Genomic DNA, 14,811 nt, shown 5'->3' on the forward strand with positions numbered 1-14,811 from the left:
AGCTTCACTCCTCTTTTGTGCCTTCTGCATTTGCAAAAATTACATTTCCCCTAATATGTTTCAGATTTAAAGACCCTGTCTGAGCACCTGTGGTAAAAAATAAATAAATCACGAAATCTTTATTGTAACTGTCTTTGTGTGTGTGTCTGTGTGTGTGTGTGTGTGTGTGTGTGTGTGTGTGTGTGTGTGTGTGTGTGTGTGTGTGTGTGTGTGTGTGTGTGTGTGCGCACGCGCGCGTGTACAGGTAATTATTTGGGACAAAAAGGGAGGAAAAAACAGATCCAGTGATGACAAAGCAACACCAGCAGCAACAGGGAGGGAAGAAGAAATTCAACACAGCCACCAAAGTGCAGGAGAGGTGGCCAAATTAAAAGAGATGCTCGGGCAACGTGATAACGAGATTAGTATCCTTTGGCTTGCTGCAGCTAGCTTACTTCAGCTCCAGTTAATCTCTATAAAGAAATATCTGACATTTCATACTGGAAGACTTTTTTCTTTCTGTTTCTAGTCTGTGTTTTATTGATCCATCATGTTTGGGCATTGGTTGCACATAGATCAAAGCCTGTGTGGAGAGGCAATAAGGGATTGAATGTTCTGAAGTGCAATTTCAAAACCATCAGCTACCGTCTGACTTTTTTTTTTTTTTTTTAACAATCAGCGAGGCACACAGAACACAACGTCTTGGCCTACATTTCTGTTCTCCGTTATTTTGATATTCTGGCTGCACAAGAAAACTTGGCAAAATTGGCTTTTGCATCCACAAGCTTAGTCATTAGAATAGTTGCCAGGTTCCTGGACTGAGCGTCAATAAGAAGCAATAAAAATCTGATTGTACTAAAAAATTGTTTTACAAACAAAGGAAAAATAATTAGGGACCTTGGTATGAAACATCAAACCTCTTATGTGTTTTAACTTATTTTGACTAACTACCTATCCCATATGATGAAATGACTGTTTTTACCCAAAATGTACTTTTCAAAGATCTCTCCTGTGAATTATCAGGAAAGAGAACAATCATCCAGGGTACCATTGCTTGTTTCTGCTACTCTGCGTCTTGGACATTAAATTGGTGCAGTTTTGATGTTGAAGCTATGATGTATCCCATGATACTGAAGTTCCAAGTTGTTATAGGAGAAATCAAGCTGAATAAAATCAAGATTTTGGCTTTAGGCTGTGAGACTTGGAGCATGTCTAAAATTGATTTGGTTTCAGTTTTTAATTGAACTCTTTCATCTATTATGAGAATCAAAAATGCTGGAAAAAGTACCATTAAAACAACTTAAAAACTGAAACTTTGACCCATTTTTAATTACTTTGAAGACCTGTAACTTAGAAAGGTAAAAGTTTGCATGGCTTCATTAAATACAGTAAATGCACTGGTACCTATATAGCACTTTTATACTCGAACACCATAAGCCTCATTCATCCAATCAAACACAGATTCATACAAGCTCTTTTTTGCTATACTTTGTCTAACAGTCAGACACACACTCACTCCGATGGATGCATTGGCATTAACTGTGGGTTCAGTATTTTGCCCAAGGATACTTTGGCATGCAAACTTGAGGAGCCAGGGAGCAAACTGTCAACCTTCTAACTGGTAGAAGATGCTGAACATCTAAAACAATATTAAGTCATAACATTTGCTGGCTTCTTACTTCTTTACCTTACAGTTTTACTAACTCATTCAGGAGATAACTCATGTTAGCACACCCACACATGCCCAGACTCATCTGTTTTGGAAGTGACAGTTATATGTCAAGATGCTACATGTAATGATATTTATTTAATGCATCAGTAGGGAAATGAGGCAAAAATCACCTTGACTGGTGAGCTGTATTGACCTGATAGGACTGCGTGCACATTTGGTGCAATTTCAAACCACAGAGATTCAGATCCAGATGTACAGCATCTCATTCCTCTAATATACAGCTTCCACTGTTCACGCTTAGCTGAAACAAGAGTTACAGTGTTTAAGGAAATGGCTTTTTTAAATTGGGTGATAATGGGTGGAAAATAAATTGAGCAGAGTGGATTTAAATTTAAATTAGTCTTTCTGCATCCCACCTCAGCATTTAATCACACTTACTGCTGATAGTAAAGCCTTCATTAGGAAAAAGGTCTTTATAGGAAATGTGTCTGTGTTATTGCACGGTTGGGTTACTGCACTTCTGTGAAATATAAGTAGGTTAACATTCATCACTAGCACACCACAAAAACACAGATTCTAATGACTGCTGTTAATCATAATTACTATTAATCATAATAATGGTATTGGTGTGTGAATACGATATTTCTAATGGCTTTATGGGATTATTCCACCCTCAGCCCCTTTTGCTGTGGCTTGCCGTTAGATCACTGCACATTAGCTGGAAAATTGAGACGTCTGCTTGATTATTTAGCCAGAAAATTCGCAGGTCTCCTAAACAAATCGAATATTATCATACAGATATTTTACCGTAGTATTTCTTGGACCTGTTTTTTGGAATGTAAATTCCTTTCTTCTTTGATTTTTTCCCCCTCAAATTGTCACATACTGGTTTTCACATGATGCACGTGTAATTGCCAAAAGTGCCCCTGTACGTGTCTAAAGGCGCATATTACAGTCACTAATGTACATGCTCTCCTGACCATGTTGCCTTCTTTCATTGTGAAGTTTGTATATAAGGTTGCAGTAGCCTAAACTGTCAATCCTTCAGTCAGGGTGGTCTGTCTGCACTTTGTAACATTATAGTCTGTAAGAGTGACATTATTTCCAAACAGATCACTAATAACTATCTAGATTTCAAACCTGTATCCGCTAGCTAATTACTGTGCTGCCCATGTCTGTATGAATGTCCTACACCCTTGGCTCTACAGCGACACTGAGGAGTCCTCACAGGGTTTATTATGGGAAAGTTCCCAGTAAAACAAAGGGGGGGCATCCTATCTGCAAGAGTTAGGGCACCTGGTTTTGCTTAGTTGACTCTGCAAGAGTGAATAGATATCCACCAGTAACATGATGACAGAGAAGCAACAAACATAGCAGATTTTAAACAAACGAAGAAAGCACAGTGGTTAGGGTGACAAATAAAACAAGCCGATGTCAAAATGACAAGGTTTTCTGAGGACAGCTCATGTGGTCACATTGCACCTTAAAAACGATGACTAAAAAGGATCGGCAAATTTCAGAGAAATCTGAATTTATGAGATATAAAACAATAGAATTCAAACTTCATGCTAATGATCCTATAGAGAAAATATTGACCTGATTTCTGTGGGGCTTGAATATCCCGAGTTTTCCTAACAGGAAAGTGTTATTAATTAATTTATTTATACACTTTTTTTTAAGCAAAGTTTATGCTAGTTAAACTCAAAGTGTATATATTGTAGTTTATATCAATGCATGCTGACACACTTCTCTGTCATGCATTGTGCCAGTTTTTCCATCTCTACAGCAGCTTCTCGGTGGTCGGTCATCTAAACTGACATCAGAAAGTCTGGATTTAAGCCACATGACCTATCCAATACATGTTCTACAATAATCAAAGTGACAATTGGGTGGCTTTAGCCAATTAACTCTCACCTTTTCTTTGGTAATAAGAAATTTTGTGTCCTTGACCTCCCAAATTGCAGCATCCAGCTCAAAAATACTTAGACCCACCTGTAATTTTGTGCACTTCATGGCTGCAGTGTAAAAAATAACCTGTGAACTGTGATGAATTGTGAGCTGTATGAGCGACAACATCACTGACAGTCTCATTTGTGACTCAAATACTGTGGTGGGTGATGATATATATCAAAGGTGTTCAAAACTTGTGTAAAGCTATACTCAGCTACCACTGAACATAGATTAGTTAGACCTGGGTGGTGTATCGTGTTGAGATCTCATGACTTATCTACCCAGAAGCAACATGGCTTCACTGGTGTAAATACTAAGCCCTCAAAGCATCATGTATTACTACGTGGAAACAACCAAAAAAAACCCTCTCATGTTAGTATTGTGCATTAATTTCATTCCTGATAGTAACTATAGTCTCTCACTTTGTATCTGTGATAACAACTTAAAATTGACAGGCCTGTGCTGATGCCCTGTCTTTGTTAAAGCAGTACCATAGGGTGTCACTTATTACACATTCGGTGGAGAACATCAGCTTTTGATCATTTATTGTACTTGGATTAGTTTTACGCTGTTCAATTCATCCAAGATGTTGTAATTGGAGCTGTTTGGGTCTCCTTTTACTTAGGTGAAAATGTGAAAAATATCTTTGGGCTAGGGCCATTAAAGCTTGGTTGGTTTTGAGCCCAGAGAGGACTCGGTTGCTTGGTCAGGAAAATATCATGGCTCCAAATATTTTACAGAATGGTCATGACCGAGCTTTAAAGAAACTAACACTTCATTTTGGCAAGAAACAGAAATATTTGACCCGTTTGGGGGCAAAGCTGGCCAAAAGATACGAGTTCCACTTGCTTGCACTAATTTCCTTTCCTTGAATACTGTCATTGTATTCGTAAACGTAAAGAGTAGGGAAACAAATTGTTCCTTATAATTTTTATTGCATACATTGTGTGGTACATTGAAACTGGAGTAGTTTGTGGCACCATTGAGAATGAAATCAAACATCTGCCATGTGTGGCAATTTTAAAGGCATTTTGTGTATTTCCTGTAATGTCTGGCTTGTTGGAAATTATATTAGAGAATGACTAAAAAGCCGAGGAGGAGAAGAACATCATGAGCTGAATCTAACCGCAGCATTTTCACCACATGGCATGCGAAACAGCCCACAGATCTCACGTTCTTGCTCCTATAGAAGTTTTTATCTCCACTAGACTTCTGTGGTAGTTTTGTGCATAAATGAAGATATCAGATGCCAATAATGGAAAAACCTGATGAACAGCGGTTTGAAGTAATGACTTGTTTGAATCAATGACACAGGACCCACAGAAACAGGCTCTTTTTCTGTAAATGTTGGCTACAGTAGGTCATTTGGAAGTGTGTTAGGTTTAGATTTTGGCAGTTTTGAGAACACTGTATGTTTTATTTCAATGGAAATTGTAATTAGAGACTACTTCTTCATATTATTGTTTCCACTGACATCCCCTTTTGTCATGGCTGAAGGGAATAAAAGTTAAGTTATGCCGATTTTGTCTTTAAAAATCCCCCCGCGGTTATAGTCTGACTATAGTGAGATGTCTGCAGATCTCATTGTTAGTTGTGTGACTCAAAATTAGGGGTAGGCAACTCTTATTTCATGCTGACTAATAAATTAGGGGAAGGGCCATTCACAGGATAAATAAATCAAAATATGGTTACACGTTGAAATGAAAATATTACTAATATAAAATAAAATCCCTTTAAAACAATTTTAACTATAAGGATAACTTTCTACACTTTTCTTTTGTAGTCAGTGACTGCAGGAAGTCTAGAACCCATGCACATCAACTAATGCTGTTTTCCCCCTTGAAATGTTCTGCCAGGCCTTCACTGTAGCAACCTTTGATTGTTTCCTTCTTGTGAGTCTTTGAGTATTAAAGTAAATAACTTTTTAAAAAAAATGCTCTTTATGGTTGAAATCAGATGACTGACTTGGCCAGTGTATAATATCTAATTTCTTTGCATTGAAAACTCTTTGGTTGCTTTTGCAGTATGCTTTGGGTCATTATTTATTTGCACTGTAAAGCGTTGTCTAATCAGTTTTGGCAGCATTTGGTTGAATCTGAGCAAAGGCTATAGGCCTGTGCGCTTAAGAGTCCGTGTTGCTGCTTGAATCAGCAGTCACATCGTCAATAAACAGTGGCCCATTTCCACTGGCAGTCATACATGCCCATACTGTAATGTTGCTTCCACCATGTTTGATTGATAATGTAGTATGCCTAAGATCGCGAGCTCTTTCTGTCTTTCTCCATACTTGTTTTCTTCCCATTATACAAGTAAATCTTGGTTTCATTTGTCCTTTTTTGTAAAACTGTGCAGACTCTTTTCTTTGTTTTCTGCTAAACTCTAAACTGGCCTTCCTCTTCTCAGGTCTTTCCATTCCCGTTTCCCCTTGTGTATTCTCATTGTGTTCCCATCTTATCTCTGTTTTTATCTTTTGTCAGATTCACGTCTTAGTGTGGGTCTCAGTCTGTATGTGCGTGTGTGTGTGCGTGCGTCTAATTACTGTTTTAATCTGATAGTCTTATATCTTGTGTGCTTCATATTGAATTTTACTTCCCCTGATATGCTGCAGCTGTCTTCCCTGGTGTTTTCAGTCTTCCTAATTACTTGCTGTGTATTTATTGTCTCAGCCTTCCCTTGTCCCTTGTCATGTCCTCACCTCACATGGTAGTGTGTTTCTTAGCTCTGTGTTGTGCTGTTTCCCCCTCAGAGTTAATTCCTAGTTTAACATAAGCTTTTCTTTTTGTTAACCTTTGCATTGCCAAAAATAAAGCAGGCCATGAAACTAATGTGTCCAGTTAGTTTTGAGCCCATTAAAAGGGACGCATTATAAAAACTGCTATAATTCCTAAATTATAGGCCAGAGGCCTTGTCCAAATACTTTTGGACCTAAGAGTAGTCAGCTCGAACCAGCCCTGGGACAAGATCTAAGAAGAGTCAGTACAGTCACTCAGTTATTCTCAGTTATACTCTTGAGCAGACAACCACATCAGTGGGAAAAGACTCCCAAGAAATTCTTGGCAGTGTCATCTCTGCAGGCTTTTGGCTCCTCTCCACTGACTCATGCCAGACATTGCACCTTCCCGTTTCTCTAAGGTCGGATGTCATTTAGGAAATCTCTACAGAAGCACAGCCTTTATCAAATAGCACAGCCTTTATCAAATATTGAAACATTTGGGAATACTTTTATAACAATTTTGTCAAAAATTAACTCTAGAGCAGCTACCTAACTGTCCTCATATATGCTTGACATAAGTTCTTTGATTTGTGATCTGTCCAATTGAATTGAGGGAGATTTTCTTGCAGTATCTTACCTCCAAAACAAAGACAAGTGCATTCTTTAATTCCTTGCGACAGGCATCCTAGTTAAGATGTTGAAGAAGGAGAAAAAAAGAGCCCAGGATGCTGCTGCTCAGCTTGCAAACATCACCAACAGCCAGAGTCAGAGTACATCGAGTGTGTCCACGGTGGAGCTGTCACAAGAAGGAAGTATGGAGACCATCTCAGCAGACCACAGAGGACGAGCGATACAGTACATGAAAAGAGGTACGTCAACCTCAAGGTGTTCCCCTTTTCTTAAAAGGCAATATTGAAAGATTTGGCATGTTACTTGTTACATATGCAAAATCGTGTTTGAAAGACTGCTGATATGTTGTGATATAGAGTCAAAGTGTGAATCAGGTCCAGCTTCTTTCAGATGTTTTTTCCTAAACATAGCAATTTCTGGCCTTAAAATGAGGCCATATAACTTGGTTCAACCAACTCAAAAGGAGTTCATTGAGCCAAATTATCAAAAAAAAAGAAAAAAGAACAGGTAGTACAACTAGTGGTATTTAAGAGGGACTTATCTCAATAAAAGCTGTCTGTACTTTCAAGGAAAAAATAACATAGGCAAACATTCTCTGATGTAATTCCTTTCTTGTCTAATGTTCTCTAGATTTTTCTACTTTCAATAGAAAATGTCTTTTTTTAATAGTATTTCTACTATTTAAAAAAACCCAAATTAAAAGGAAAAACATCCATCAACTAACTAGTAATGTAACTGTTTGTAGAATGGAATGTTTTTAGTCCAGGCTGTTAGAGGCCTGTTAGAGACAGTTTCATTGTTTTACATTATGTTACAATATCTTTAAAAAGCATTTAATACATGAAAAGAGTTTAATCATGTGTGTGTGTTAAAGTATTATGCATTTCCAAAGCATTTCAGTGTTTCTAAAGACAAGTGTCCACTTGTCCACATGTTGAGAGTGAAACCAATGTCATTTTTGCATTTGGTGTGGTATTTGATATATGTGAGCTATCAGTGCTCAAGACTAAAAGTAAGAAATGAAAACTGGCTGGGTAATATTCCTCAGAAATAGAGCTGACCTAGTACTAATGCTGTTCACGCTTACCAAAATAATCAGAACAGGTCCTGTCCCACATGGACTAATAAAGCACTGTATGAATTAAATCAAATTTTCACAGATGTTGACTCCATTAAGCGTCACACTCGCTCTTTTTAAGCTTTGAAAAATTAGGTGCTAAGCCTACAGACAGGTGATCTCTCTCGGTTGGAATGTAGGCTGTTTTTTGTGGTCTTAGATTTTCACTGTGCCTTTTGTGTGTCTCTGGGCCATAACAAATTCCTGATTTGTGGATTTTACTGCATGGTAAGGGTCTGACATACCAGAACCCTTTTCTTTATTTCTACACAATGCCATGAGTAGGATTATATGTATTAAAAGGACAGTATGGTATTTTAAACCTGTAATTTGTTGCTGGTGAAAAGCTAATGGGTTTAAAACCTGTAATACTGACTGGAACGTGAAGCCGAGGCCGTGAGCCAAGACTTCTGCAATGTAAATACAAGAGACGCTATGCAGATGTGACCAGGACACTAAACCTAGACTGACAACTTTTGAGAAAGCATCCACTTAATTTAGAGACAGAATGTCTGTGCCTTTGTGAAGCAGGCCAAAAAGGGTTATTCCAGAAGTCCTGCTCGCAGTTTTCTACATCCAGTTCATCCTCAGTATCACGAGAAGCTGCCAAGCCAGATGAGCTTCATGATTACCTGATTAAAATATGTTTAATCTCCTTTTCAAGATCGCTGTCTCTTGCTTGCCCAGATCTCATCCAGGAAGTCCCGATTTGAATATTTGTATTCTGCGCCCACGGTTCTCAAAGTCAAGCATGGTACGCACATTAACAAACAACACCCACGGATGACGGTGATAGGAGCTCTTGCTACAAACAAGCCGTTTCCAATTCTGAAACCAGTGACTCAGCTGAGCAGCGAGAAAAGAAGCATGCGTGTTGTGCACTATAAAACTGTCTTTCAGGGTGAGGTTGTCAACCGACATCGAAGAGTGGTGCTTGCCATCAAATGCTTGTACAAAACACATTGAGAAAGGCTTTTTTTTAACTACACTAACACAATCTTCACAGGCACCCCTGAACCACTTGCCAAATTTGCCTCCCTACAACTTTCTATACTTCTGTGTAGATCCAGAAGAGATCCAGCACACACTGCACAGGCACAAGTATGAGTGAACATTTGCAGAGTGAGCAGCCATACTGTCCAGAATTGAACAAAGAGATGATCTTGAAATCTAGATTTTTTTTTAAATAGATCTATCCAAGAATTTTTTGATCACATCTTGTATAATCTCTTTAGTCTGGGTCTCCTCCCAACTGACCATCCAAAGTTAGACGACTAGGAGATATCCTGATAAGATGAACGTGTATGTATCAGTAATTATCTCACGATACTCAAGTTCTTTGGCAACAACTCTCCTCTAGTGCAGAGGCAGCTGTCCATTCCTGTTTTTGGATGAGAATCATGGTCTCCCATTGATGGTGCTAACTATGTTCTGTCACCTCATTGTCAGCTTTACAGTGGGGCAAAAAAGTATTTAGTCAGCCACCGATTGTGCAAGTTCCCCCACCTAAAATGATGACAGAGGTCAGTAATTTGCACCAGAGGTACACTTCAACTGTGAGAGACAGAATGTGAAAAAAAAATCCATGAATCCACATGGTAGGATTTGTAAAGAATTTATTCGTAAATCAGGGTGGAAAATAAGTATTTGGTCAATAACAAAAATACAACTCAATACTTTGTAACATAACCTTTGTTGGCAATAACAGAGGTCAAACGTTTACTATAGGTCTTTACCAGGTTTGCACACACAGTAGCTGGTATTTTGGCCCATTCCTCCATGCAGATCTTCTCGAGAGCAGTGATGTTTTGGGGCTGTCGCCGAGCAACACGGACTTTCAACTCCCGCCACAGATTTTCTATGGGGTTGAGGTCTGGAGACTGGCTAGGCCACTCCAGGACTTTCAAATGCTTCTTACGGAGCCACTCCTTTGTTGCCCGGGCGGTGTGTTTTGGATCATTGTCATGTTGGAAGACCCAGCCTCGTTTCATCTTCAAAGTTCTCACTGATGGAAGGAGGTTTTGGCTCAAAATCTCACGATACATGGCCCCATTCATTCTGTCCTTAACACGGATCAGTCGTCCTGTCCCCTTGGCAGAAAAACAGCCCCATAGCATGATGTTTCCACCCCCATGCTTCACAGTAGGTATGGTGTTCTTGGGATGCAACTCAGTATTCTTCTTCCTCCAAACACGACGAGTTGAGTTTATACCAAAAAGTTCTACTTTGGTTTCATCTGACCACATGACATTCTCCCAATCCTCTGCTGTATCATCCATGTGCTCTCTGGCAAACTTCAGACGGGCCTGGACATGCACTGGCTTCAGCAGCGGAACACGTCTGGCACTGCGGGATTTGATTCCCTGCCGTTGTAGTGTGTTACTGATGGTGACCTTTGTTACTTTGGTCCCAGCTCTCTGCAGGTCATTCACCAGGTCCCCCCGTGTGGTTCTGGGATCTTTGCTCACCGTTCTCATGATCATTTTGACCCCACGGAATGAGACCTTGCGTGGAGCCCCAGATCGTGGGAGATTATCAGTGGTCTTATATGTCTTCCATTTTCTGATGATTGCTCCCACAGTTGATTTTTTTCACACCAAGCTGCTTGCCTATTGTAGATTCACTCTTCCCAGTCTGGTGCAGGTCTACAATACTTTTCCTGGTGTCCTTCGAAAGCTCTTTGGTCTTGGCCATGGCGGAGTTTGGAGTCTGACTGTTTGAGGCTGTGGACAGGTGTCTTTTATACAGATGATGAGTTCAAACAGGTGCCATTCATACAGGTAACGAGTGGGGGACAGAAAAGCGTCTTACAGAAGACGTTACAGGTCTGTGAGAGCCAGAGATTTTCCTTGTTTGAGGTGACCAAATACTTATTTTCCACCTTGATTTACAAATAAATTCTTTACAAATCCTACCATGTGAATTCATGGATTTTTTTTTCACATTCTGTCTCTCACAGTTGAAGTGTACCTCTGGTGCAAATTACTGACCTCTGTCATCATTTTAAGTGGGGGTACTTGCACAATCGGTGGCTGACTAAATACTTTTTTGCCCCACTGTAACTGTGCGTTCTAACAGTCATATTCAGAAAGGCAAAAGGACTGCATTAGATTCTTAAAACCAACACCCTCCTTACTCTGAGTGTGCCCTGAGATCCTGTCTATGAATGCCAAATACGTAATTTGTTTGTAGTTCTCAATTCAAATCCAAAAATGTATGCATAAATACATAAGTAAATATGCCAGAGGATATTTACTCTTTCGTTTTGGCAAATGTGTACATAATAAAGAACCATACTGTTTTACTTAACTGGCAGCCTAAGCGTGGTTGACAGCCTTTATGAACTAAAAGTTTAAAGATACATGATAACAATGACCCAAAGGTGGCAGCTTTAGCAGTAGAAACTTCAGCTGCAGCTGAACTTCTTTAGACATAAACTTGGTTTAAATGTAAGGGGAATGCTGAGGTTAAGCAAGTTAAGCTTTTGGATGAGCTCTCCAGCCAAAGGCGGCATTTATTTGGCTTTTCCTGCTTAATTTTGGTTAAGTGGAGCCTCGAGTGATGATGAACTTGAGCCTTTGTAACAAGCTTGGTCATAGCCATCAGGCTCGGTATGAGCCAGAAACTCATCAAACCAAGCCTGCGCTCTTGTCTCTGCTAACCACAGCTCTCTCATCCTCTCTGACATTTTTGTGTCATGGTGCCCAGTGCAGTAATAAGACCAGAAGAGCCTGTTTGAAAACAAAATACACACTTCAAGTCTGTCCATAAAGGACTATAGAAGGAACAAAGACCATGAACAGGGGTTTTTAAAATCACTGATAAATGATGTTCCATATGTATTAGATTATCTGATATGCAGTTAACATTATTATATGGGCTGTCACAGCAGAAGATTTGTTTTCATTCGGCCTCAAAAGGCCATTTTATTTCTTTCTTTCTCTCTTGTGAGACATGAACTTCCATGGATTCTGGTTCCTCTTAGTTTTACTTGGGCAGTCCATCCAGGTATATTAACAGCTGTGAAAATAAATTTAATGAACATAGATCATTGCAACTACAGCTGATCCACAGCTGTCATGTTAAAGCCTCCAAAATCAGTTCTATTCAAATTTTCACATCAGAATTCTGCAAACAATACCCACAGTGACAAAGTGTTTTCTTGAGGTTCGCATACTTATTGTGCATAAGTATTCACAGCCTTTGCTCAACACTTTGTTCAAGCAGTTTTGGCAACAATTACAACCTCAAGTCCTCAAGCTTGGCACACCTGTTTTTGGGAACTCTCAGGCTCCATCGGTGCTCAGATATTTTCTGATCTCTCCAGAGCTGTTCAGTCTGGTCTCTGGCTGAGCCACTCAAGAACATTCACAGACGGGTCCCAAAGTCACTCCTTTGTTATCTTGACTGTGTGCTAGGGATGTCTGTACATTGCTGTATTCATCTTTCCCTCGAAAAAAAAAACAAAAACAAAACATCCCCACAGCTTGATGGTGCCACCACCATGTTCAGTGTAGGGATAGTATTGGCCAGGTGATGAGTGGTGCCTGGTTTCCTCCAGATATGACGCTTTGTATTCAGCCCCAAGTGTTCAGTCTTTGTTTCATAAGGTCAGACAATGTGGTTTCTTATGGTCTGAGAGTCTTTAGGGTGCCTTTTGGCAAACTACATGTCGGTTGTCACAGTTTGACAAAGTTTTAGTGGGGGGTGGCTTCCATCTGGCCACTCTACCATCCAAGCCTGATTGGTGGAGTGCTGCAGAAATGGCTTTCCTTCTCGAAGTATCTTCTTTTCTCCACAAAGCAACGTTGGAGGGATGCTTGTGCCAGTAAGGGCATCTGGTGTAAAAATCTGTGGCAAGTTAAATATGAAAATTTAACCACTGTGGTTGACCCCTTGTAAATGCATGGAGTATTTTTTCTACAGTCACCTTTTTCAGTCACTATGTGTTTATACACCACTCTTCATTTAATTATTAGTTATTATTAATCTCTCTTCTTTTTTCTTTTGTTCCTTTTGCAGTTATGTTGTTGCAGTTTTTAATAATTTCTGGCTCTTTGCCACAGCATGTCTTTGTCTTGTCTTCATCCACTCATCCCCAATCGGTCGCAGCCCATGGCCGCCCCTGCCTGAGCTTGGTTTTGCAGGAGGTTTCTTCCTGTTTAAAGGAAGGTTTTTCCTTCCCACTGTCATCAAAGCGCCTGCTCATAGGGGGGCATGTGATTGTTGGGGTTTTCTCTGTTTTCTTTGTATTATTGTCGGGTCTTTACGTTACTATATAAAGTGCCTTGAGGCAACTGTTGTTGTGATTTGGTGCTACATAAAGACTCAGAGGTATGGTGCTACATACGTCTGAGTCATCATCGGTGACGACCTAAGCAACTTTGTAGCATTTTGTACTCTTTGTAGAAGAAAGAGGCACTTCTGGTTTACATCAGAAATAAGGAGGCTGCAGCATTCTTGCCTCAAGAAAATAAAATGTGTGCCCTTTTCCAGGCTGGAGGATTATAACAATGGTGGACGGCATGCTGACCAAGACTGATTTAGCATTGCTGTGGAGTCACAGACTGAGATGGTGTTTGTAGATGACTTCATTCTTAAACCAGACTATATAATGACTACATTTTTTAATTTTGCCAACAGTATTAGTACTGTCCACTCTGTTGTGGGGAAAGTTGCACACCCCCAGAAATCTCCAGATCTTGCAGTAGTTACACGTCCACTCAGGAATGTTCAACCAATTTTCTCACACTTCATGAGAAATTCCTGACTCTTTCAGCCTGATGCTGTCCAGGGAGACTCTGTAACTTTGGGAAGCACAAGACCACACTAAGTACTTACAGGAGAATCAGAGAAGACATTTCCTACAGTTGTAATGCTTTTTATGTGGAGCACAGGTGGGGTCAATATTTATTTATTTGGTTTTTTTAGACTTTGGTGTTCATGCTGCATTTCTACAAAGATTTATGAGGTCCATTCTTTATTCTCTGTTTAAAAAGAGACCATTTCTGAGAAAAACTCTCAAACTCTGAGATTAGATTTTTGAGGGAAAATGCACAATATTTTGTAGATTATCTAGAAAAAAATATACAAAAAAAGATTACACTTTGCAGTCAAATTCACTAAGGGAATCCTGATAACTGTAGCTCTAACTCTAATTTCAAGCTTTAAAGAGACACTGTCATAAAATGGGTGGATTCAGAACATAATTACACACTGAATTAGACGAGCTTTGTGCAACATCTGTTGTTTCTGCAGTTTCATGCAGTAAAACAGCAGTTTTACAGAGGCTGGTGGATTAGAATTTCAGCTTTTTATCTTTATTTATTTTGGCTTTCATTTTTCTAAATGTCCAATTTTTTCATGTAAATTGAAGTCTAATCTTACATATCTCATCCTTTTGTTTTTCAGAATGTTGCCTCCCTTCATCTGTGTATTTTTTATTATCATTATTATTATTATTCATTTCACAGGTTTTCTTCCTAATAGTTACAATTTTCATATCAGAAAATGTCGGATTTATTCCTACTTTTGCCTGTGCCTTTAAATATATATCTTTTAGAAACCTCCTTTTCCCAGTTTGTTTATTTATTTATTTATTTTCCATCTTTAGAATATTTTAGGATTTTTGAATTTTATTATTAGCTGACAGTTAACTTTTTGTATAGCTTTATTTATTTATAGTATCTGTTTTTTTCCTTTGTATTTATTTATTATATGTTCTTATTCTTTGCAAAGCACTTTAGCACT

General features: G+C 39.1%; 1 protein-coding gene across 4 annotated transcripts in view; it reads left to right on the top strand.

Moving 5' to 3' along the window:
• Positions 1-14,811, top strand: part of kif6 (kinesin family member 6) — a 74,250-nt gene that overhangs the window by 37,544 nt on the left and 21,895 nt on the right. For all 4 annotated transcript variants that reach the window (XR_013094689.1, XR_001167731.4, XM_004539903.5 and 1 more), the window contains exons 12-13: positions 245-404; positions 6,995-7,183. Coding sequence is in view for 2 of the 4 variants with exons in the window: in XM_004539903.5 (XP_004539960.3) it covers positions 245-404; positions 6,995-7,183 (349 nt within the window). In the remaining 2 variants the exon portion in view is untranslated. The remainder of the gene's footprint in view (positions 1-244; positions 405-6,994; positions 7,184-14,811) is intronic.

Source organism: Maylandia zebra, linkage group LG19 (genome assembly GCF_041146795.1).
Source record: "Maylandia zebra isolate NMK-2024a linkage group LG19, Mzebra_GT3a, whole genome shotgun sequence".
NCBI classification, from domain to species: domain Eukaryota; kingdom Metazoa; phylum Chordata; class Actinopteri; order Cichliformes; family Cichlidae; genus Maylandia; species Maylandia zebra.